This window comes from Osmia bicornis, chromosome 14 (genome assembly GCF_907164935.1).
Source record: "Osmia bicornis bicornis chromosome 14, iOsmBic2.1, whole genome shotgun sequence".
Classification (NCBI taxonomy): Eukaryota; Metazoa; Arthropoda; class Insecta; order Hymenoptera; family Megachilidae; genus Osmia; species Osmia bicornis.
The window spans coordinates 1503804-1528864 of NC_060229.1; the positions used below are offsets into that span (position 1 = coordinate 1503804).

General features: G+C 36.7%; 3 protein-coding genes across 5 annotated transcripts in view; 1 reads left to right on the forward strand and 2 right to left on the reverse strand.

Annotated features, from left to right (window-relative positions):
• Window positions 1-6865: 6865 nt before the first annotated feature.
• On the reverse strand, window positions 6866-13553 carry LOC114872549 (arf-GAP with coiled-coil, ANK repeat and PH domain-containing protein 2). Of its 2 annotated transcripts, XM_029179853.2 has the most exons (11): window positions 13461-13553; window positions 13229-13286; window positions 12953-13011; window positions 12199-12372; window positions 11473-12117; window positions 11128-11414; window positions 10872-11055; window positions 9927-10809; window positions 9766-9865; window positions 9579-9699; window positions 6866-9469 (listed from the first exon to the last, which is right to left on the reverse strand). In XM_029179853.2, the coding sequence occupies exons 1-11, from the start codon at window positions 13511-13513 to the stop codon at window positions 9301-9303; spliced, it is 2733 nt and encodes a 910-aa protein (XP_029035686.2). In that variant the 5' UTR covers window positions 13514-13553; the 3' UTR covers window positions 6866-9300. The 2 variants fall into 2 exon arrangements, with proteins under 2 accessions (XP_029035686.2, XP_046144738.1); XM_046288782.1 differs by having other exon boundaries at window positions 10872-11414.
• A 363-nt stretch (window positions 13554-13916) lies between these two features.
• On the forward strand, window positions 13917-17245 carry LOC114872550 (COP9 signalosome complex subunit 7b). Of its 2 annotated transcripts, none has more exons than XM_029179854.2 (4): window positions 13917-14006; window positions 14209-14860; window positions 14930-15104; window positions 17030-17245. In XM_029179854.2, exons 2-4 carry the CDS (start codon window positions 14216-14218, stop codon window positions 17077-17079), a joined length of 870 nt encoding a protein of 289 aa, XP_029035687.1. In that variant the 5' UTR covers window positions 13917-14006; window positions 14209-14215; the 3' UTR covers window positions 17080-17245. The 2 variants fall into 2 exon arrangements, with proteins under 2 accessions (XP_029035687.1, XP_029035688.1); XM_029179855.2 differs by lacking the exon at window positions 17030-17245 and adding an exon at window positions 16520-16680.
• Window positions 17246-17303: 58 nt separating this feature from the next.
• Window positions 17304-25061, reverse strand: part of LOC114872558 (metabotropic glutamate receptor 2) — a 70030-nt gene continuing 62272 nt past the window's right edge. The window contains exons 6-16 of the mRNA XM_046288781.1: window positions 23750-24001; window positions 23418-23592; window positions 23243-23349; window positions 23006-23155; window positions 22800-22933; window positions 22032-22190; window positions 21419-21585; window positions 20624-21000; window positions 20288-20439; window positions 20008-20215; window positions 17304-19693 (exon numbers count right to left, since the gene is read on the reverse strand). Coding sequence (XP_046144737.1) covers window positions 19485-19693; window positions 20008-20215; window positions 20288-20439; window positions 20624-21000; window positions 21419-21585; window positions 22032-22190; window positions 22800-22933; window positions 23006-23155; window positions 23243-23349; window positions 23418-23592; window positions 23750-24001 — 2090 coding nt within the window. The 3' untranslated portion in view covers window positions 17304-19484. The remainder of the gene's footprint in view (window positions 19694-20007; window positions 20216-20287; window positions 20440-20623; window positions 21001-21418; window positions 21586-22031; window positions 22191-22799; window positions 22934-23005; window positions 23156-23242; window positions 23350-23417; window positions 23593-23749; window positions 24002-25061) is intronic.

Sequence of the window (25061 nt, forward strand, 5' to 3'; positions counted from 1 at the left end):
CGCAACACCTTATTCATTTATTTATTCTCCTTTTATTTTATCATTCTCCTCCTCGGTTGTCTTGTTCCTTGATCATTCGCCTTTTCGATCGCGTGGGGGGTCGCTAATGATCCTCGTCTCAAATGTATTATAAATTGAAAGTAATTAAAAGAAATTTTGATTACGTATTGATACTTTGCTTCACTGTACTGCTTCTGCGATATCGAAGTCTCTGTTCATTCTATTTCATTGATATAATACCGTAGGGGGATAAAGCTTTGTTTCTTTGTACGATAAGTCTGAATGAGAATGTGTCATTTCATTATAATAGGCCCATTAGCGTTGATTTATATTATTTAGTCCTGGATTGTGATAATTAGCGCTTTCATAAATGAATCTGGCTGAGATTGATTGCCATGTTCGTATGGATTTAATGGGAATTGTAGACGTATCCAATATACAAAAGAGCGTGCACCAATTTTAATTTTCAATTTATTGAACGTGTTAAAGGAACGATCGTTAAGGGGGGTCCGTGGACGATTTTAGCAGGTGGTAGGTTCGGTAACGTAAACGCGAGCTCCCTCGTTACTCACCTTAACACGTTGCAAGGTCTTTGAACAAGAGGTGATAATTCGAACGATTGAATGATAACAGGCGAAAGTAGCGGGGTGGTCTTGCGACAATCTGGTCTGGCTGCCAGGCGATTTGTGCGTCTAGACGCGTCCCCGTACGCGCGTCGCGACGCTGCTCTCGGAACCTCTCTCTTCTGGTTTGTTGATTCAGCGTAACCGATTTAGCCTAACCCGCGCGATGGACACACTTATCCCGTCTTCTCGCCCGCCGATACTCATAAATTTCACGGACAGACGAAACAACCCCGGGGATAAGATGAGAACTCACACCGTGTGGCGGCACACGGCAAAGGACACATTGGTGAACGCGATGGTTCTGGCCGATGGAAGGAAGTCGTTCGATGACGGTAATCCGGTTTCCTTCCCTTGTTCCTGTTCTTCGAGCCCCCTTTTTCCCTCGCATTTGCAATAACTCCTGCAATTTTAACCCTTATTCGATCAAGGATTCGTGGCATTTACTAAAAATATTTGATCATTCACGCTTTTTCCTATCCGCGATATCAGACTTGGCCTACTAGACCCGTAATTGATTAATTAAATTAGCTTCTTTGATTATGATGGACATGTCCACCTTGGCCCCTACCTAATTCTCCTCTAAATTATACAGACAAGGGCGAAAGATGAATGTAACGCAATTACAAGCAATTACAATGATTTCTGCTGAATCAAGGAAGCACAGACGTCCAGGTAATGCAGCAGCTAAATTATTGGCTGTGAAACGGAGAACGATGAACCAGTCGGTTGGCCGAGAGCCTGAAAAACTGAGTATCCGAGTTTCGAAGCCAAACAGCTCCGGTGTTTGTCGGCGACGGACTAGCAAGTATCCGGTCTTTCTGAACCGTGCAATTAGCGAAACTAGGCGCTCTATGAACGGACTCCGCTTTATTGGAAACCAAGCCTGTCGTGTGGCTGATGTAACCTGCGTTCAAAGTTTACTGATATACTTGTAGCTCATTTTAAATGTACAGTCCATTCCGCTGACCATGCATTTCCATTATTATTCCGTTCGATTTTCGACGCATACTCGTCTGACCAATGCCAATGAAACGAATAATAATTTTATTTTAATTAGAATTTGAAAAGTTTAAGAAATACAAATACTTCCTGCTCGATCTATTAAAAACCATAAGACGTCAGTATTCAATTGAGAATTTGATTTCCATTCATGCCTAACCGTTCTATTTATACTCCATCGTATTCCACTCGTAACTGGTCGTCTTCTTTTTTTTTTCTCATCGCTAGGTATTTTGATGCAACAATTACGCTGAAAGTTACGTGGTTTCAATTAAACGTAAATCGCCTGAACGAGCGAGGAATTTGTTTATCACACTGGATGATACATGATAGAATCGGACGCGTAGTTGCGCATAAGAAGCCGAAAACGTCATGATGACCCAATCAATTGTTCGCCATCAATAGGCTACCAATAATATCGTATTATCATTTTATTTTTCTCGCTAGTTACACCAAGGCTCGTCAGATTCTTTTCCTCGAATTCGTTGCACGCTTGCAACGGCGTACATGCATAGAGGATACGTACCATTGCCATAATTATGAATGGCAACAATTGTGTCATGCACAGTTTGTTATTGACTTCGCTTGAAGTAATCTAATTTTGCGTCGGTGATGCAGAATATTCTTGATACATTGTCTAGGTCAGAAATCGTCGGTTCATCGCAAGGATTGACCTATTTGCTTGTACATAAGCATTGTTATCGCGTCACGTTAACGCCGATGGAATTATAATTGATGATTTTGCGAATTTCATTATCTCCCCAAGTTCACTGAACCCTGGTGACGCAATTTGATCTTATTTCTTCGTGCCAAGGATTAAAATCGTTGTGAAATAACGACGGTCTAATCAACCGATGCATCGTCGTTTATCTATAAATTCATATTTGCATTTGTTTAAGAATCGCGATTGTAAACGGATACCCTGCAAACATTATCGCGCAATAAATCGTTCTAGAAAGCATTACCACGATTTCCCACGCTAGTTGCTTCTGATCAACCGAATTGCGGTTACAAACGCGCAGTAAAGTAATGCATTAGATGTCAATTGATAGTTAGAAATTGGAGCGAAACCACAGAACAGGTGCGCGCGATGATCCATCAATCTTGGGATATCGTTTTTCGATATCGGAAAGAAAATGATGTAACTTGGACTCGCAACAGGTGTACCCACGCGAATCGAAGACGCATTTTACCGTTAAAAGGGGACAGTTTATTGCGTCGATAATTGGATAAATTAATTAGAAATTAAATAAATCAATTATTCTTTGAAATTAATTTCTTTTTTTCACAAGCAACGATGTACATAACTCTTATAAGGTATGATAAAAATTCAATGAAAGAGCAACGACCCCGACAACAAGATGAACACACGCGATCGCGATCCTTAGATAGTGAAATGCATCTGCTGTATATTAGACTAATTTCTTTCAAATAAATTGATTTACTGTACGATGGACGGCTTCGTATTAACCCGTGACGTACCGTCGACATCGAACAGATTGGCAACAGATGTTCACACGTGGAATGCTCTTAGGTTAACAGCTTGACATCGCAAAATTGCTAGATCGAATCTGCCTTTGCTAGCTATCATGCGAACCGCGAGCTTCGACTGGGAATTTCATCGTGATCATTTATCACCTGACGATCCTCCTACTTATCATAGATAAAATCATTCTTCAAATCAATCTCCTGAATTTTTATAAAAAATTTGTCGAAGATAACATATAGGTATTGAATTTGATTTAATTGAACGTAAAAGGGTTTTAATGACAGGTAGATCGAACGCGGTCATCAGCGTGGGTGTATCGTTATCATTGTCGCACGTTCGTTTCTCCGATTTCTGAGAAACCTGGCCTAAATTCGAGAGGCCCTAAAAACGCCTAAAAATAGTTTCATAAGACGGTTGCGTCTGGGGATTCTGGATGTTATAAATCTGTTCGCTTCTTCCCTTTCTCCTTGCTTTTCTCTTTCGTCTCGCTTCTAACGAGAATCGAATTTATAGACGGGGAAACATCGAACGTCGTCCCCCTTTGCAATTCACCCAACCGGCTTCTTTTCATCTTCCCATTCGATGGCCAAAATCATCAATATAGGAGAAACAACTTTTGTTTTCTCCCACAACCTCTCTCTCTCTCGTAAGGGATGATTCAAATGTGCTTCTCATTACCGAGTCCCTGGAGCGAGACGGTCGTTTAAAGAAAATTTAATAACTTGATATTCCTATATTTATAAATTTAAAGAAAATTTAATTTTATATTTTTATACTTCTAAGTTTCATACACCCTTCACGCCGCGCCGGTGCTCCTGAGCTCCTCAGCCGGCATTTTAATCTGCCCATTTAGGATCCTCTACTCTACTGTATAAGTTTTTAATTAATTACCCAGGCATCTGTGTTCAGAATTACAATTACACTTTTCTCCTCCCTTAAAATTTCATTAAAATCCGAGGCTCTTCTTCGTAGAGAAATCCAGAATTTCGTAAGCCAAGGCATAGAGACAGTGTGTGATTAGTAGGGTGAGTAAGAGGTACTAATTTCGTCGATCGACCAGACGTCGGACTTCACGGTTCATTCTAATCTTCTACGCAGCCGTCCATTCGGCAACGAATCTACGCACTTGGCGTTATATCGAGAACACAAAGTGTCCACGTATATAAATATACATATATATTTTGACGCCCACTTTGACGACCTTTTTGCTCCTCACGATTCGTCGAAACGCTCGCGATCGTCTTTGGGCTAGGATGGATCGATCATTGATCCCTTCGATTGCTACCATCCAGCTCTTTATCATTAGTGCCATGGGATGATGATTTTCATTGAAACATAACGGTTCTTGCTTCTGCTGAATTTTTTTAATTATTATAATAATTATTGCTCGATTAACTACTAAGCGAAAGAATCGTAAAGGAATTGTTTAACATTAACTACCTCGGTTCTCACGCACGAACGAGCCATTTCGCTTTTTATTACCGGTTTTGAATGGCTAGGAAGCCAAAATTTATATCAAAATAAAAGGAAGGAAGAGGAACTCGTTCGTGGTCCAAAAGTTTTTATTTCTTATTTTTCAACAGCCTTGATTTACGAGGCAACGTCAAGTCGAAAAAGCCTCGCGGTCTTATCAAAGCTATAATTCATGCATACGTTCGGTGTCGTAAAAAATAAATTGCACCACGAGAGCATTGGCTGTTTTTACGAAAGCATTCAATCTCGAGTACACCTCAAATCACACCGCGCCAATTATCAATCCGTATTCTCCTTCACCCTACGGATATTTTCTTCGTTTCCTATAATCGCCTATGCAAAGGGTATCCCGAGAACATGTTTTTAGTACTTTGCTCGTGTTCGAAGCTTTAGGGTTGATTTTTACCGTGTAATTATTCGTTGTTTCAAGCCGGAGACTATACTTGGTCTGGACAACCATTAGGGAAGGTAAAAATTAAAGAATGGTGGTTATTAGTGAGTAAATTTTTAAATAACTGACGGTGGAAAATATTTTTTTCAACAATTATTTAAACCTTGTACGAGTCTCTATATTATTTTTATTATTTTTTTGCAAAGTGTATATTAGTAGAGGAGTCGTTGTCCGTTCGTATCCGTCAGTAGAATTAGTGCAGCTGTCTGCGCGTCGAATGGCACATGCAATCTCGAGGTCGTAATCGTTCGAAATAGGAGCTGTTCTAGGCATCGTAGACTGCCTGCCGCCATAGTTGCAGATAGATGGAATCAAACACTATAAGCGAGCTCTGTGAACGAGAAACGGACCGTGAATTCGCGTATAAACACTCTCCTTTTCTTCTCAATGAACGCATTTCAATTGTATACAAACATTGGAAATATTTAATTTTCAAATGCATCTTTTCAATTTGGTACCTCACATACCTTGCCTTTCTCTAATTATTTAATTATACAAAATTCACGATATCACCAATAATTCTGAATTCCCAATTTTACAAAATACAAAAATTAGATGCATTCCTCAATATTGCAATCCATTTCTATTACTTCAGATGAAGAGATTAATTATTGGTTTGATTAGTAGACAAGATGGACTATTACATAGTGGTATGAATCATTCCGTTTCAAACAGAAAGTTTCACATTGCACGTGTCAGTTTACGAAAACAAGTAAGTGCATTGTGAATGCATGTTGCAACAACAAAGAAAATGCAGTAGAATGAAAGAGATGCGTGCACGCAATAGATCAATGGCGTCAAAAGAGATACGCGGCGAACAAATATTTTTATCAGTGAATGAGAAGGCATGCGTTCGACCAATAGAATCAAGTGTGCCCTTATCACTGTTATCATCACCGAGCCAATCCAGGATTGCTGATCGGCATCCATCGAGCTTTTTCACGCTTTCAAACCAATCAATCTGTCGGAAAGCTACTGTGCTACGACCACAATTTCCTCTGTACGTTTTGAACGGATTCTGATTAATTGGCAACAGATTACCACACTGTGAAGTCTGAAACACGTGAATGTAACGACGAATAATCGTTCTTTTGACACCATTCAATGATTAATACTTGACTATAATTCACTTGGTACTCTTAGGGTTGGAAAAAGTCAATTAGCAAAAGGGGTAGAAGGATTCGGTTTTAAATTTTTATTATTTGAAGAATTATTTCCTAAGGACTAATTTCTTATTCTGTAAATTCAGAATTTAAAAAATTTTATTCTTGCAAAAATTAGAATTCTGGAGCTCTAAGGACTAATTTATTACTTTGTAAATTTAAAATTGAAAAAATTTTATTCTTGTGAAAATTAGAATTTTGTAACTCTTGGTATTCGAGCTGAAATTAAAAAGAATAACTGATCACATAAACAAATGCTATTTACGCAAATTGGAACATTCATAGGAAAGATAGACAAATTCATGGTAAATTTGTTTGTACATTTCTATACACTCATACATAGATATCGATAACTATACAGCGATAGGGTATTGACCCGTTTGGATTAATTTACGCAACCAAACGGGAGAGCAACGCGTAAATTGTGCGTATACGATGCATATATGTCCGTTTCGTTAGATAACAAGCGATTTATCGATCTACACTTCATTAATTGCGTCGTATATCAATTATTTCCTCATAACAAACACTTTATTGCGCAAAATATTTTGCGTGCAACCTTTGCCTTCGTCTCTGTAGATTGGAAAGGGTTGCTGTATTTCTTTTTTCAGGTGTCTCTGTAACAAAAATTTGAGGGAAAAGGGATAGTGAAAGAACACACACGTATTTGCGTAATCGCTGTTTTATGACGTAAACTTTGTGTACAGTATGATACATTAGTTAAATTGTTTACAATTTTTGTTGTAATCACGCGTAACAGTGAAACCATACTATTTGTTCAACTTGTTTATAGACATACATTATGTGTACGGAATTATTGCAACAACATTTCACAGTTAGGCAGTAACTGGCAATGATTTTTCAAACGAATCGATAAAACGTAACAACGTAGAAAACATCGCGTCGTACAATAATTGGAAAAAGATCATTTTGCATCGAAGCATATTTCAAACGATACCATCGTGTTCTTAGAAAAAGCGAAGCTCCATTCTGGAAGACGTGCGTGTGTTTTCTAGCTTCCTTTATTTTTCTCGTCAATCATACGTATAAAACATATATAAAAAAATATAAGTACAAAATAGAAGTACTAGACATCAATATCTCGTTCGATTGAAAGTTTCAAATATATTTGTAAGGAGAAGAAACGAAGTTTCAAAAATAACAAGTTAATTCTAAAGTTACTTTTTTACACTGTGTACAGGGTGTCCCATAGCCCTGTTTCTCCCTAAAATATTTTTTGAATTAATTCATCTTGAAATCTCTGAAATCCCTCCACTTCCGGTACCAACACATATATTGCCCGATGTTCCATTTGATAGCATTCAATTTTTTTCTAATGAAATTTTTGCCCAGTTCTATGAGATATCCTGTATAAATTGTTCAAGTATAAAGTAACATACTAAACGCGTACAATAAAAGTTAAATCGAAGACGAATCTTGTCGCTAATCAACAATGAGTATCTAATTTTTATACCTAGTTATGCTTACGTCATCGTCATGTTGCTTAATTAAAAAAAAAAAGAGAATCGAATACCAGATTCGAAGGACAAACTATGGCATGTAACATCGAATAAAAAAATATATGGAATTCGAAAATCATACCGCAATCTGTTATAAATCTCGTTGAAATAAACGTCCTAGAAGAAGGGTCAATACGATACGACTTTGTACCTTAAATCGCAGCTATCGGTAAAGCCTCTCTACCGCATAAACAATGAAAAATATTCGTAACAATGATTAATACGTCTTTACTCGAGTAGACTAAAAAAGAATCATGCATTATGCTATAATATTTTATACAAATACTGTTTAAAGTAGTTAACATGATACTGAAGTATTCGTGGAGAGTACCATGTACACAGGTACACGAAAGTATTCGAATTGTAGTATATCAATCACTCGCATGATTTCGAATACTTTCGTGAGTCGGTGTACTTGTTCGTTGTATAAATCACGAAAAGAATGCTAAATTGTCCGGTTAAATGCATAAAACACAGCGAAGAAAGAAATGGAATTTGTCATTCAGAAAATGAATTCTACATACACAAAGATCTTCGTATAATTATGTATTATAAATTCTAAACGATTCTTGAAAATAAAATATTTGTTCAAGAATCAACATCGAATAGTTATCCCGATATACGTATATGCTTTAGGTACAAACGGTTTCAATTTTTGGCAACAAATTCGTTACACGAATCATATCAATGTGGCATAGATTATACGGAACTACGATCATATTCTTTTTTTTTCAGATTTTTTTTCTTTTCTCTTGGTGTAATTTACAACTATTTATACGTATAACTTCCCTAGATAAACTACATAATTATATGTAACTATAATGTCCTAGTTCGGTTTGATACTAATTACATAGCATCAGGCTACTACGTTTAATTAAAGAAACAAAAAAAGTTACCTTAGTGCCAGTTGTATATACACTACTGGTAATATTAAGTATATAAAAACAGATACATGTATAAAATTGTTGCTTCGAAGACATCTTGCTAGACCATTGTTATCTCGAAAACGTGTCGGCTATTGGTAAAATCTTTCTCGTACAACAGAGTTAAAAACTACTTTGTCACGTTTGTAATATCACATAAACGATATACAAATACTTGATAATACAAATGTATACTTTGCTATGCGCGTTTGCAAAACGTTTTACAAATTCCAAGTTACATTTACATTATGCAATGTATAAAGCACGCGATGTAAAGATATATATATTTTTTTCAATTATTTCTTTTCTGTAAGTTAAAGAGGAAAACCAGAAGGAAAGCATACGAAAATTTCATATCGCAAAATATAAATTCCTTAGAATTGTTCATTTTTTTAAGTAGAGAAATACAAAACGCTAATAAAATTTCAATTCAACTTCACGCAGAGATGAAAGCGTAGAAAGATGCATAACTTTCATAATAACAATCTCCGTTCAATGATAAAGCTTTAAACTTCATACTTACCCGGTTATTCGTAATCAACTCTATTACCCTGCAAGGAACTGAAAGACATTTTCGATGTACCATTCCTCATCTTCTCTTTCGGTTGTAGCCTGCTCCGGAGATTTCGCAAATAAATCTTGCACGCCCTTAAACCTCATTCGGGCGGTTGCGATGCGTTGTTACTTTCATTTCGTCGTTGCAATCGTTCCGGATGAGAGCATGCTAATTGGCTAAAATCGCGGACCACGTCGTTGAAAGTCTCGTCGCCGCTTATTCCGATCTCCGAATCTTTCATTTCTTCGTTCAGGAGACCGAGCCGCAATCTGAAAAAAACATCAATAGGATTTTTAATATTAAAACTGTACAAGGTTTTGTACAGTATTTATATGGCGATCTCCTTCTAGGGAGAGCCATATCCATTTCACTACTTACAATGTAACAATATCCGCGTTGGCTTCCTTCACGGCTATCGACAAAGGTTTTACGCCACTTTCGTCATGAATATGCTGATCAGCGCGATGCTTTAAAAGTAAACACACTTGGGCAGTATGGCCTGTAATTTCAATGAACAATATTGAGCCTATAGAAAGTTCATTAACCAAGAATTTACTATGAATACCTAATTCTGTGGCCAAATATAACGGTGTCTTCCCATCGGCATCCTGACAATTGATACGCGCTCCATTAAGAATGAGATATTCACAGGACATCACAGAACCCTGTACGAAAATAAAATTATTTTGAAGAAATTAATGAAAAGAAAGCGTCGATCCTACTTACGCTTATAATGGCTTGGTGCAGCGCATTACGTCCCCTATCGTTAACATTCGTCCATAATTTATCAGCACCTGCTGCTAAAGCTGCACACATCACAGGGAGATTGTGCGCTGCAGCCGCTTTATAAAGTAGCATCTCGGGATGTAGATTTTCTATGTCCTCCTCGTCTGTGAATTCTTCATCCTCGCCGGCAGTCGAGTCTTGATCCGAACTTAATTCTAAGCTATTATCGATCGTTGGCTTTGGTAAATCGCATCCGAACATCAGCACCTCGAACTCCATCTTTTCTGTACATTGCTTCTCCGTTCCGACGTCTTTATTCTCGGACGTCTCTTTCGTATCGGATATCTCTGTGCTTAAGGACACTTCGCTTTTCATCGACAGATTATTCTCCGAGTCGCTCGTGGCTATTGTATTGTCATGCATCTCGGGAAGCTTTTGTTCGTTTTCAGTATTCGATTCTGTATTGCTATCAGTAACTTTCGAGTCATTCAATTCGCTCGTTGGTCGTACTAATATCTTCCCGTACAATGTAGAATCATTTTTCAGATCTAGGTTCGTACTATCATCCGAGCTTAAGGAACTACGTTCAGTTTTCTTCGCCTTATCAACGGAACTTAAACTTTCGATTGACGTATGCTTGCTCTCATCCGAACTTGTCGAATGATGACCTTCTTTCACGGAAGATAGTGTCGTTGTTTTATTACGATTAATATTATCAATTTTGTCGCAGCTTCGCGGCCGGCGACGAAGTTTACGCACGCTCCATTTGCGAAAGTGCATTTTGTCACGGCTCGCATGCTGACCGCAGGAAATCATGTTGCTTAAAGGCTTCACGAATTTACGGTCTACATACTTTGCTCTTATCCAAGCTTCGCGTATGTTGCTGTGAATTTCAAAGAATTTCTGTTAGATACTCGTTTCGAAGATCTTTGCGGCGATACTTACCCATTGCATTTCGGTGTAGCCCTAATAATATTCGAGGGAATCGGCAGAGCCTCGTAAACATTATTCACTACAGTGTTTCCGAGCTCTGCCATTACTTTTAATATCTCTGGCTCCCAATCGTCTAACGTGAGGGATCGAACTTTGCTGTAGTGAACACCCAAGCTTCTGTGCACCCCAGAACATTCTGTAAAAAAGGGAAATTTAAGAAATTTCTTAAAGATTACCATCTTTATAGTCCTACAGAAAAATAATTTACCTATGCAGAGGGTAATTCCAAGATTGATACTGGCCCACCTTGGATTAGCACCGCCACAATCACAGCAACTATCATTTCCAGGGATCTTTAAGATCTGTTCCCACACTCTTGATTTAGGTTTCGACAAAGGTCTAATCGATCCTCTGTTACTCTGTGATTGCGAGTCTCGTATACTAATTATAGTACCAGCACCCATGCCTCTTTGAATGGCAGCACCAATCGCTTGCTGCATGGCAGTTACCCATGCTAAGTACGCTTCTTCGCTATCAGCTTGTAATATGTGACTTCTGTAAATTGAATTATATTAATACGTACAGGTATCGAATTTACATATCGATTACTTACTTGGTAGGACTTAATACTTCAAAACAATTCCTTCTATCACAGTCAACCACTGGTTTCACAGTGCAGAGACGAAGATCTTCTTCCATAATTGTAAAATCATTATCACCAGTTCTTTTTTTGTATACTAATTGGTGGTCTCTTAAACAGAACCACCTTCTATTCCATGTTTTAAACGCGTTACTGGTACGTTTAAAAAGGTACCCTTCCATCCGAGGATTGCCAGGTATGGGAGAGGGTATTAAGTCTCTGTTCGTTACGTAAATATGCCGATTTTCCATTTCTTTTTCGAGTTTCACAGAGTCAGTCCTCATTTGAATCAAATTGTCTCCAAGGTCCTTTAGAAATGGATCCAAATCTTGTGCGAGATCACTGCCTTGATGGTAATAAGTAATACATGCATTCATGTAATTAAGTAGAGTACCCAATATCTCGTGCCGTTTTCGTGCCTGTATCATTGTCAATGAATGAATATAGTCCAAAGCGGTGTGTCGGAAACATGATCGCGTGGCTGATAAAATATTTGATGTTTCTTCGTATTCTGCAGGTCTGGACTTTGGAACTTGTGAATTTCTGTTTAATGCTATATCTAGATCCGCAGATATTTTTTCGAAATAATGTCGAGATTCTTTCACCCTCCTGATATCACTGTTAAAATAGTGTCAGTATTATGTATACACATGCACTTTCAAATGAAATATTAGAAATATAAATTTAAATTAGTCTTACCTTTTAATGAAAGAATTAAGATCTTTAATTACAGTTCTAGATGCTTGATCTAATAAAATAGTATGAAACTTGTTCATTTCTTGCAAAGCATGGATTAACTTGTTCAGTAAGGCCATTATCTCTGAATCATCATTGAAGTACAGAGATAACTCCCAAAGACTATTGGCAAATTGGCTATAAGAAACAATTAAATGCTTAGTTTTCATGTAATTATATATTATCTAAAAAAGCAATTATACATAATTTTTTTAAGCACACAATGTCTAAAAAAGTGTTTCATACATTGAATATTTATTAGAAAAACGTATTATGTAATAATTTGTTATATACATTTGTGAGTACAATAAATGCAAAAATACTGCTTATTTTTTAAAAACATTCTTTATTGAAACATAATATAGAATATCAATGGAAAATGAATAATCTTTGAACAGCAAGAGTATCAAGTGTATCATTCTTCATTGTATTAAGCTAAGTACCATATGAATGAGTCATTCCCAACAGAGCTGTAATTCATGTGTTTCCTGACTCTTCTCTATTGCTTGGAATCTCCCTCTTCCTTTTTATTAAGCACAATTCATTTAAACTAATCAATGTTTTTTCAATTATATGCATATTATTCAATCAAACTACATTTTTATAGCTCCATTTAAATTTATATTTCTCCTTCAATTATGACATAACTCCAACTTGTCATAGTAGGTTCTATTGTTCTAGAAATTACACATAAACTACTGTATATGTTACAACATACCTTTGTTGTCCTATAAAAAGCTTTCCAGTGTCAATCATTTGGCAACAGTTTTTTAACACCTGCAAATGATATTGTTAATATGTTATATAAAAATTATTAAAGCATTGAGTAATATAATTAAAAGCACAGAAAATTAGAAAAATTTAATAAACAAAATTCGTGTATTTAATTTCTTTTACTGAAGGATAATAGCATGTAACAAAAACCATCTCATATTGCTGCAATATCACGCATTCAGAAAATGTTTTTACTCTCTTTTTTACAAAGCAGCAATACCTTGTCTAATTTTTGTTCGAGTAAATCAACGTTTGCCTCTGCTTCCTCGATGCAGGATCTAGAAGAAAGAAACGAGGATTTTAAGTTTACCCACTTCTTTTCAACGATCAATTTGATGTTAATGCAATATGCATCGAACAGCTTATTCATCGTTCTATGCATCGTGCAACGGAGTTGTGCACGAAAGCTTAAACAAGTAGTGTCAGAACAGAAAGTTGAACCGTTTTCTCACCGGAATTTTGGCGTGTCTCTCAAACATTCCTCGAATTCGATTAAAGGCTTCATTTTGTACTATCCGTTATCGGTGATTTTCAAGCGCAGTATCGTCCGACGAACTGCAATCTTGAAATTTTTCCGTTCACTATTTCCCATCAAACGGCACGATCATTTAGACACACTATTAACATAAACCGTTCGCATTCGCGGAGAATAACACATTCCCCTCTCTTCTGTCAAACAGATACAATACGTTGAAGTTATTCTCGTCTCGGTAATGTTTGCCAGTACTGGCAACCGTTATATTAATATTGAATGAACGTAATATCCACGAAAATCCATATCTTGAATCCTGGCGAACGTATTTCATGAAACGTTCTCTTTTAATAATCCTTTTGTATGATACATTAACGTGACTCTCTATTGTGTTCGCCTTCTTTGCAAAGCAGCAGTGGTTTTGTTTCTTTTTCGTGGTAGAACTTGTGCGATCACAGATAATTGCTCGCATTTGAAGGCATATTCAGTAGAAAAATTTGTTTGGCATTTGTAAATATCGAATAGAGTAAGTGGCAGTTACGTAACGAACATACATTTCAATTTCAGTTCATTAGATATTTCATCTTTCGTTTGTAATAGTCTTCCAGTAAAGAGTCTACCGAATATGTGTTTCCTAACCTATTACACAATTATCAAAGTTCTTTTTGAATTCAGATAAACTGTAATGGTATCGTAGGTTGCATTCGTTGATTTGTTTCCTTCAACAGGTACAATATGACTGGTACTACCACAGAAAAGTCAGCTAATAATCCTTTAGAGCAGTTTGTACTGCTTGCGAAAACTGCTAAAGGTGCAGCTGCAATAGAACTTATAAGACAAGCCGTAGAAACACCAGGTGTTCATGTCTTTGGGGAATTATTAGATATGCCCAATATCAAAGAGTTAGAAAGTGGACCTTATGTTCAATATTGGAATACTCTGAATTTATTTGCCTATGGCACGTACAAAGAGTATTTAGAAAATAAGGACAAGGTTCTAGAATTAACTTCTGTTCAAAAGAAAAAGCTTCAACACCTAACAATTGTAACATTAGCCACAAAGTCTAGATGTATACCATACTCTACCTTATTGGAGGAGTTGGATATAAAAAATGTTAGAGATTTAGAGGATCTAATAATTGAGGCCATCTATGCTGATATAATACATGGCAAATTAGATCAAAAGAATTCACAGTTAGAGGTAGATTATGCTGGGTTGGGTCGTGATGTTAGACCTGGTGATACCGGTGTGGTAGCTGAAACATTAGCTGCTTGGGGTCAAGCTTGTGGTTCTGTGTTAGCGTGTATCGAAGAACAAGTTACAATAGCCAATGTTGAGAAGCAGGCAGCTATTTATCATAAGGAAACAGTACAAAGAGATGTAAGTATTTTTATTTCTAGCAATATTGAAAGAAAAGGATATATGCTAAAATTTTTAATTTTCTTTTAGATTGCCAACATAAAAAAGTCTCTTGCTGCACAAGCTGGAGGTGGTGGTGTGCAGGAGGCTGATATGGCAGGTGGTAATTCGGGAGCAGGAGGAAGTGAATCTGGTAGAGAAGCACTATCGGTTCCACCAGATCCAAAGAAGAAGCAACAAAAGGTCAAAGGTATTAAAGGCAGTGGTAAGTTCTGGAAGACATAAGTACAGTAATATTTTATCACATGAAAATGTATCTCATCGATGACAGGATTGTAGTACCTTACTTGTAATTTTGCATTCAACAATTTTTAAGAACCTTGCAATCCTAAATTAATGTAAACTGCGATAAATAATGGTCCACGCGATTAAGAAGCATTATTGTGAACAGAGGGAGGTTCATGGCCATGGTTTGGCATATCATGCAAATTCTAAAGAGATTAAGTTTTTATTTAAACAAAGAGAGTTCTGTAAATACAAGTAACCATTCATAGGATTATGAATCATTGTTGTGTTTGTTTAATGATAGTATATGTTTACATGAATGTTCTGTTAAATTCTCTTCAAATCATTGCTTGTGTTGTATGTTAGAATGGAAAAGGTGGGAAAAGGGTAATATATGAACGAATTTATTCATTACATTGTATTTAAAATCTAATAAAAGTTAACAAGTGCATGAAAATATTCAATTAGCGTAGATCTATAGGCAAGTGAAAATGAAAATCTATAAATATTCGGTCCTTTCGAATCGGTATTTTACCATTAGGCTCAATATTTCATCAAACGAGATATACATTCATTTCAAGATTTTATACTAAACAATTACCGTTCGTTATTGTTAAACGATATACGAACATCCAAACGTACAGTAGATTTGCACTTTTAATATTAGCTAAGCTTACGAAAAGAAAAATACATTCAAGTTGACGATATAAATCGTTGTAAACACGAGCTCAAGTTCAACTTGAATGCCGTCTAATTGTTTAATTATCAGCGGTTCAAAGTAGTTAGATATAAAAAAAGGTGGAAGAATCCGTATTACGATGGTGGTTAAACATATTGTGATTATCTTCACATCGAGAATTCACTGATACCGAAACTTTTCTTACAAGAGAAACAGTACTTTTATAATGAATAAGCTTCCGAATTTTGTAAGCGTAGCATGTACGAAAGTCTTTTAGTCAGACCAAAGATTTTATACTTTGCGTTGTAAGGTGTGAATGATATCGAAGTCGGGTTCGTTGATTACATACAGGATGTTCATCGTAACGATTGCCACGATTTTCGAAACACTTTAATTAGTTTAACAAAAGAGTATTATAAACAAAAATTAATTGCATCTAATTTTTGTTTATAACATTTTTTGTCAATCTATCAGAAGTGTCTAAAAAATGGTGGTTATTGTTACATTCAAACACCCTGTACAGATAAGTCTGATTGATTAGTTGTTGCAGTGAATTGAATATTTGTTATTGTATCCATTGCCGTGAATAAACGGTGGATCCAGTGTGATAAATTGTTTACACGTGTCTCAGTATTAATCCTTTTTCATTGTTTGTATTTAACATCGTATGGTCGAATTTTCATTGTTTTTTTTCTTTCTTTTTTTCTCTCTTAAAGACGATGAGACGAAAGAAAGCGTAACTAGTCGAATCGATGATTGTTAAAGGAAAGGTAATGATGCGTTTAGGTGAATGTAACGTTGCTTAGTGGTCAAGAATATGTCAGACGAATTACAAAGCGTTGTAATTGCTAATGGAATAAAAAGATAATTTATTTTAGCGAGGCTTTTCTATTTCTCTGCACCCTTTAACGCCTGTCCTTTACGTCTTATGGGTTATCATAACTTAGATCGTGTTAGGCTAGCCTCTCCTTTGTAGATATATTCACTGGTAGGATAGCAGAAGTTTTAAGTAGATTGTTTATCTAATTTTATAATTCGTAGAAAAGATTGTTCTTTCTTTTTTTTTTCTTCTTCTTGAGAAAGCGATACATACTCTGCATTGAGAAGTAAGTGCTAATTGAACACGCTGTTCGTTCATTAATTCTAATCTAATCTTTCGTGTTTAGTGTAATTCAATGTTTTTTGAGGGATCAGTGACAAATGATACGCCTAATCGGGATTTTCAGGATCTACTAATCCGGTAAAGCACCACGAACTGAACGATGAGCCGAATTGAGAAGTTCCGCTTTAGGTGAAACCTTCTGGCATATCACCAACTTGAGCGGATTCTATCTATCTGTCTGTGTCTGTCTGTCTATCTGTCTGTCTACAACAGCGCATCGTTTCTCCTCTGTAAAGCTTTTTTTGTACTTTTTGAGAAATAAAACACGATTTTACAAACATCACACGCTTATTGTCAGATGCACCTAGCAGGCGAACAAGTTTCGAAAGGGGGTTGGATCTACCCCGTAGCAAGCCAGTGTATCTAGTGCTGCAATTGTCACCCCCGTCCGAACGCGACAGTGACGATATTTAAGCAAAGGTGTTTCAACATTTTAATTTTCATTTAAGAGTCGTAAGTAATCTATGTTTTAAGTTTGGATAGAAATAACACACGAAGGAATAATTTCACGATTGATTTTATTTTTACTTGATTTTTCTTCTTTTTTTTTTTCTTTTTAGTTTAATTTCTTTCGTTCACTTTAACGGATACATCGTAAACAGGTGTCTTTCTAACTTAGCATTCGTACGTATTTAAAATATGCTTAGATCATAACGGTTCGCGTTAATTAGTTTCAATGTTGCCATTACACTGTGTCTCGGTATGTCGCGTTGCATTTCGAAGTCTTAATCTTTCGTAGAATTATTTATTAAATTGGTTCCGTATGAACTAACATCATGCCTTAAACGATATCATTTAATTATGTACAGTTTCAGATATTTACACGCGAATCGAACGTGTTCAAATACATTTTTTTTTTATTTTAAACACTTGGACTCGTTCCCTTTCGAAATGCAATTATGTACTTTGTTCGTTAAATGAATTATTCAGCGTGCCGAACGATGGATACCGGGCTCATACGTATCCAAAGTTAAGCAGAAACAATTATTCTTTGTTCTATAAAAATGATTTTACAAATTTGTTGTTTTATGAAATCGTTATTTAACACGTTCGCTGCGGACATCAAATGCAGCGAAAGTGTTAACAACGAATTAGTCGAAGTAATTGGTAACTTGTTATTATTGTTATCAAGAAATCGGCTACGTATACGGGTCAGAGTGGATATGTTTATCGCGTGTTGCGATTCTACGAAACGAATGTACAAGTCCTAAGATACGTACATTATGTATAGTTAGAGGAAGAGATATGGTGTAATACCAATTTTGTAAAATAATATGGAAACCATGGAACCATATATCGAAAAAAGGGGTTAACATAATGTAATATAATATTTTTATTTTTATTTCTCTTATGTCTTAACCACGCTATATCGCTTCCTCCGACTATGTATACCTCAGATCCTACAGAATGATTCCGTCGTTTTTATCTCGTATAAAGTCGTTCACGTTATAATAAAATTTGAATGACTAGATCGTACGAGAAAACGCGATTATCGTGTTTCAATTCTACTTGTAGCAATTCCTATAGTCTGCAGAGGAGATTCGAAAAAAAGAGAAAAGGTATCTAAAGACCAACGTTTGTATATTGAAACGTTGGCAAGATTTCAAGCGAATTGTAAATAGCTTCGAACGTGCATTAATTCTTAATGTTCTTGTAATATTTACACAATGAAATTTATGTACAGATAAATGATTAACTATTGATTTTTTTCTTTTACAAAAATTCTGATCATTGGTAGAAGATCGTCTCGTTTGGACGCAAATTCTTACATTTGGCAACGATCTGGCTACAGAAATTCCTTCTTTTTTCTTTACGTAATAACGAATCCGACTAATCAGTATTTACAATTAGTTAACGGTTCGCGTTCGTGTGCACAGATGATGAAACACTGTATCATGGTGTATGTACAAAAGAGATTTATGCAATTTCTTGTGATTATTATACGAATTATGCTATGATCACAGAAGAAACCAGAGCAGTATTTCAAACGCGACTTAACAATTAATTGCAATCGGTGATTACTATCACACACAATGTGTAATATCGCGTATCTAGCATCTTTATGGTCTCGTGTGATAACAATTTTCGAAATCATTTTTCTCGTCTACACAAGACAAAATTTTATATTCGACGCTTGATAGCACAATTTACACAATTTTTAATCAACTTGGAATCTTACCCTTCTAACCCAACAATAATATTTCGTTGCATATCAATCGTTATAATTTTCAAGATATAAGGTTGAATCATGTTTCTTCCAATTTTAGTCATGTCATAAATTTGAAAATTTCAAAATAATTTTATAAATCAACATTTACCCAGGGTACGAAAATTTTTGTATCGTAATTACTTCGGGTCGAAGGGGTTAAATATCAACGTATAGTATGACATTCAGCTCGAAGTATGTTCAGTCGTATTTACAAAATATTATTGAGATATTCTCTTCAAACTATTACGGGCTTCTTCGAAATTGGCTTCAGATTCGCGGACAACATGTCTGCTTCCACTGTGGCTATCTGCTATAAGGGAACATCGCTCTGATTTACTGGTCCGTTTCCTATTCTCGCGTTGTTGTTTAATTGTTTCGTTGTGGCGGTGTTTTCGTTCGAATCTTTGCTCGAGACGATCGCACTCGACTCCTCGTTGTTACCGGAAGTTTGGGTCGAGCGTGAGACTACCGTTGGTGGTGGCTTTCCGTTCTTCTGATCTTTCACTTCCAGCTCGTAGTCTGTGAAACAGAAACGCTTTGCTATTCGGAAGGGTTAATTAGAAAATAGAATTTCCCGTTTGATGAGAATAGGTGCAAAGGCTTTATACATTTTTGTGCGGCATTAACTTCGTCAAGAAAATGTTTCAAACAGATGTTTGCCTGCAGCACCTCTTCGTAGATTAGAAACGTCAAATTGTCAGTTTTTGTCGGGCGTTTAATTAAATTTCGTGAGAAACACGCTGGTTAATTAAGTTCAATTAAAAGGCGTACAGTGTCAAAAATTTTGGAATTTATTGGTTCAAGGATTAAATCATTTGCATTAGGTCACTTACATTCACTTTGAGTCGAACAATCAATGGTAGTGATAATATGCTTCTTAACAGCTTTATTTTGATCACACGTAGCTGCTGTTAAAGTTATCGGTGCTATCATACTGGAAGCATTGGTAGCAGTAACAGCTGAACTTTTCGTGGTGCTATATCTGGCTGGCATCATACTTTGTCGTACGTTCCTCTCCGGTCGAATTAAAATGATATATAACTATTGATAAAAATAAAGAAAAATTAGAAATTCAATTTTTCCCTTGTTAGAAATTTTCATTGAGGAAATTACCTTTGGACTGAAAAGACATGCTATAGTAACCGAGGCTGAGAGACTTATAGTTACTGACATTGAGGTGATTCTTAGAGCAACGTTGTTTCCTGTACCGAAATACAGTGGCACGAAAGCTAGCCATATGACACACGTGGTGTACATTGTGAAACCTAAACAAAAATGAATAATTTATTATCAAAAAACAATTTATGAAATTTTATACTTTACTGATAAAAGCCTTCTCTATGGAAAAATATTACATGCTTCCTCGTACTTCAAGTACGTTTAGTTCAAAATCGAAATGCCTTCAGCATAATAGAAACCTTCGAAAATTTCGACAAAAGTTTTGCTCACCGATATGTTTGCTCTCGTTGAATGCCTCGGGGATTTTTCTGGTAAGCACTGCGTATACTGTGCATACAACGATCAACATGATCGGATATGCAAAGGCGATCATGTAACTAGCATCCACGTAGCTGTTGCAGACCAGCAAATTGTCTTCTCTGGTAGGGTAATGGTGCATCGCTCTAGCCGGGTCAATAATCATCCACACCCCATTAATTAGGATCTGGACGAACACTAATCCCGAGCAAATGATCAATTGCGACCTCGGTGATATGAAAGATGGTCTCTTTGCGCTGTGCTTGCTCGCGTTAAAGATTCTTGATATTCGATTCGTCTTCGTTAAAAGAGCCGCGTAGACGACCGTGAAACAAAAACCTGCAGCGAATCTGTTACAAAAATTTGAAAAAAAAAAAAAAAAAAAAATTATTTTCATTAATAATCCTTGGATCTGTAATTTTCGAATCAACCTTAACAGAAAATAGTGATACACAGTTGGGGGACGTTTAAGAGATGGGAAGCAGGTGCAACGTTACGTCTAATGGATTCGTCGTTCCGCTTTATATTCTTCTTTTGATTCCCTGTAATTGAATCGTCCGTAATTCACTTCCCGATGAAATTTCGTCCCCGACTTTATCAGCTTTGCGTCGATCGATCATGCACTGTGTTACCACTTAATATCCTCACAGTCGGGGTCGTCTCGTTTCGCGGGGAAATTGGATTTTCCTGGCGAACCCTCCACCGTTGTGTGCAACTCTCCGAAGAAAAATAGGGAGTACACCGTGTTGCGTGCCTTTCATCTCTTACCTTTGAATACAGCAAACGATGTCCGTAGGTCTCAGGACAAGGGCAAACGTAACCAGATAACAGAATAGAATTCCGGACAACAGGACGTAGGACAATTCGCGACCGGATGCACGGACCACCGGGGTGTCGTTGTGCTTCAGGAACACTCCGCCGACGAACATAGTTATCTGTGTTTAAAATATTTTTAAAATATAGATTAGGATCGTTGGTATATTTAATTGAATTTTTTTTTTTATTAAAGAAAACCGAATAGTTGAAAAGGAACAGAATGTTCTTTCGAGTTTTTACGAGCTATCTTAGCAGCGAAACGTTCAGATCGATAATGCAGTTGCTTTTTGTGGCAGCGGCAAGTAATTTCGTCCCTCGTCGGGGGTGATTTTATGTTTCACGGTCGAAATTATTATGGGATCATTAAGTAGTTAAAGTGTAATCGTTTCATCGCGAGTATTCATTACACGTTACAATATGTCTATTTTCAGAAAAACCGAGGTGTATTGGATACCTTCTGTTAACAATTTCAAAATACATTTCTTTCTCTTGCGTAATAATGTAAGTGTTGCAATAAGAGAGATGTTTCTCTTTAATTTCATTTCTTGAAAAGAGAGATATTTACCATGATTCCTACTGCGGAAAAGGACATTGCTCCTATTGCCCAACCGCTTTCTGGTCGTAGAAATTCTTCAGGGATATCACGGCAAGTAGAATGAGTTTCATCTGGTACGGTGCCTTGACGACAGGGAATGCATTGAGTCTCGTCTTTCGGATGTCGTATCTGTATGAAACATGTTCAAAATTCACAAAAAAATTGCTTGAGGTGTTAGGTTTATAGAGGAAGAATATTTAAAGAAAAAATTCATTTCACATTTTCTGAAAACCAACCCTTTGTGAAAACAACAAAAGAAATGAAAAATTGATTATTTTATTATACAGAAGAAATATCGTGATTCTATTTAAATGATGTTTACTGTGTTCAAACACTCGTCTCACGCGATCTGTCTATAAAAGAATATTGATTTAAAGATACAGTACATAGAAATTGTAGAATCTTCGACTTTCGAATTCTTGAATTAAAAATAAATAAACGAATTTCGTTCGGTTGTTCTTTTTAGAATTATTTTAACAAAATTGTCAGGAAGTGATAATTTCGTTTCGAAATCGGAAGCTCGACTTTCTACCGCGTGTTCGTCCAATAAAGATCAATATTTCTACGGCATTTAATATCGAGACCTCGTGTTGTACCATAAAATATTATCGAATTGCTCGTAATAAAATAGAGAAAGGGAAAAGAAAAGGTCGATTTTCTGGCGATGGATTTGCCTGGCGAAAAATATTTTCCAACCGGAATTGATCGAACGATCGCTATTCGAACGCGATCACAAACCTGATATTGAGTACAGTTGAAGCAGTGCCAACAGCATCTCTCGCCTTCAACGTATTTCTTTGCTTGGCCGACTTCGCAGGGCAGAGAGCATACACTTTCGGGCGGCTGAGGATGTCCAAGTTTAAATTGAATTTCTGCAAGGAATATGCGAGTAGGTGACGTCCAATTTTACGAAAAACGCTCGGTTTAGTGTAAAACCCTCTTACCGGACATATCCAACCGTAATTCACCCTCCAGATATTTACCAACTCGTATCCACTTATACTTGCCAGGTTGAACTTGTTTGAAGTGTATTATATTGTATCTGGCCGGCCCATCCCCGTTCTTGTCAAATTTGAACTTGTCTCCGCTTAGACCTTGCGATTTTCATTTAAATTAAATAAATTTCATTGCAATATTTTCAAAATCATCGAAGGTAGAGAAATGTTGAAATATCAGTTTACCTTCGAAATCCACTTTTCTAAGGTACTTTAAAAGTTCCGTGCCTTTGGTTGGTTTCATAGAGTCGCAAAGTCCCGGTTTACCGAGGCAAAGATCTCTATGCATGTCTCTGAGAGTGAAATGAAAGTTAATATTTAGTTACTACGAATACAATCATATAGGGAAGCTATGTCGTACCGGAAAGCATATGCAAACGCCATAACTGCATCAGAAACGAACTGCAGTTGATCCTCGAATGCAGTGTCCTGTTTAGTTAGACGCTCCTTGGTTGTGCACGGTTTCGTGTACTTCTGATTGTACGGAGTTCTGGATGCGTTCGGGTATCTACATTGGAAATGATCCTCCCAAAATTCTGAAACCGTTCATGACAAATGTATGCAACTTTGGATATTAATGGAATCAAATGAAATTTAACAATAAGCCGACCTCGCAACGTACAGTTGGCGGTTTCAGAAGTTCGGATTAACAAAGTTGAACAGATGCCCGCGTGTTACAGTCATTTCGCTTACCAACGAACCACGGATTCCTTCGGTTGTTCTCGACGGTCAGATTCAGAAAGTACTCTTCGAAACCCTTGACAGGATTCGCTTGGGGTTGAACCGATAGTGTACCCTCCACTTCCGCCTCGTTACCGTTACTAACTAACCCCCTGGCACTCCATCCGTCGCTACCGATCCACGAAAACGCACCGGTTGCATTGCAACGTCTAACCGCTCTCATAACTCCGGCAACTTCTTGATCCGACCCGAATATGATACATCCTGAACAGAGAAACAATGAAAATTGTAGAACGCTTCGGGGATGATTCTCCTTTTCGTTTCATCTCCAGTCGCCTCGTGGTAATTTCATTCAATAATAATTATAAAATTAATTTTTAAAAATATAGAAAATGATAAATTATTCTGTTCAAGTCATCTTGACGAGGAATCTTCAAACGAAGTTCCTTTACTTTCGACGAGTTTTACTGAAGAACATTCCATTTTCCAAGCAAGGAAATAGCCTGTTAAGTCGAATGATTACTTTTCTTCGTCTAATTTCCGACTGGTGAAAAATTACATCGAGCACAAAGCGATGTACCGTTCCATTTACTTCATGGATAATCGCAAACTTACTCATCCGAAATGCTTTAAAATGATACCAGGGGTCAAACCCGGCAGCAGAAGAAACTTCATTGTTGCCTGAAATCTGAAGGTACACAGAGAGAACAGAGAGGAATGGAATTTAATTTAATGCAATTGTTGTGCACTTCCTTTTCGACGTCTTTAATACTATCTCTTGTCGAGTCATAAAGACCAAGAGCTCTTAATTAATTTTTCTGGAGAAATGGATTCATCGAGACTGCAATTCAAGGACGGTGAATGTAACCAAGAATTTTCTTCTTCTTCGCTTGAAATTGTGATGAAAAATTTTATTAAAAATTCCATCTATTCCCAAAAGGTGCTCGGTGTGATAAACGATCAGAATAAATCTTTATTTTGACATATATACACTTCGAAACATTTTCGTTGTCTTTGACGAAGACTGATGGACAAGGAATTCCATAGATCCACGATAAAGATTCGACATTCTCGTCCTAAACCCAGTTAAAGTCTCGACCTTTTCAACCAACGAAGTACTCGTAAAACGACTCATTGTTCGTTGCTGGGATATTCCTGTGGGAAGCTAGATTACGCGGGACTTCATCAAGGACTGGTGCACCGTATAAAATGGAACGTACGGTCGAGAATACGGAAGAAAAATGGTTGGATAAGAGTAGAACACGGTTCAATTTGCATGAAAAGGGTCTCTTCTTATCGAACACAAAAGTAAACCGTCTAACGT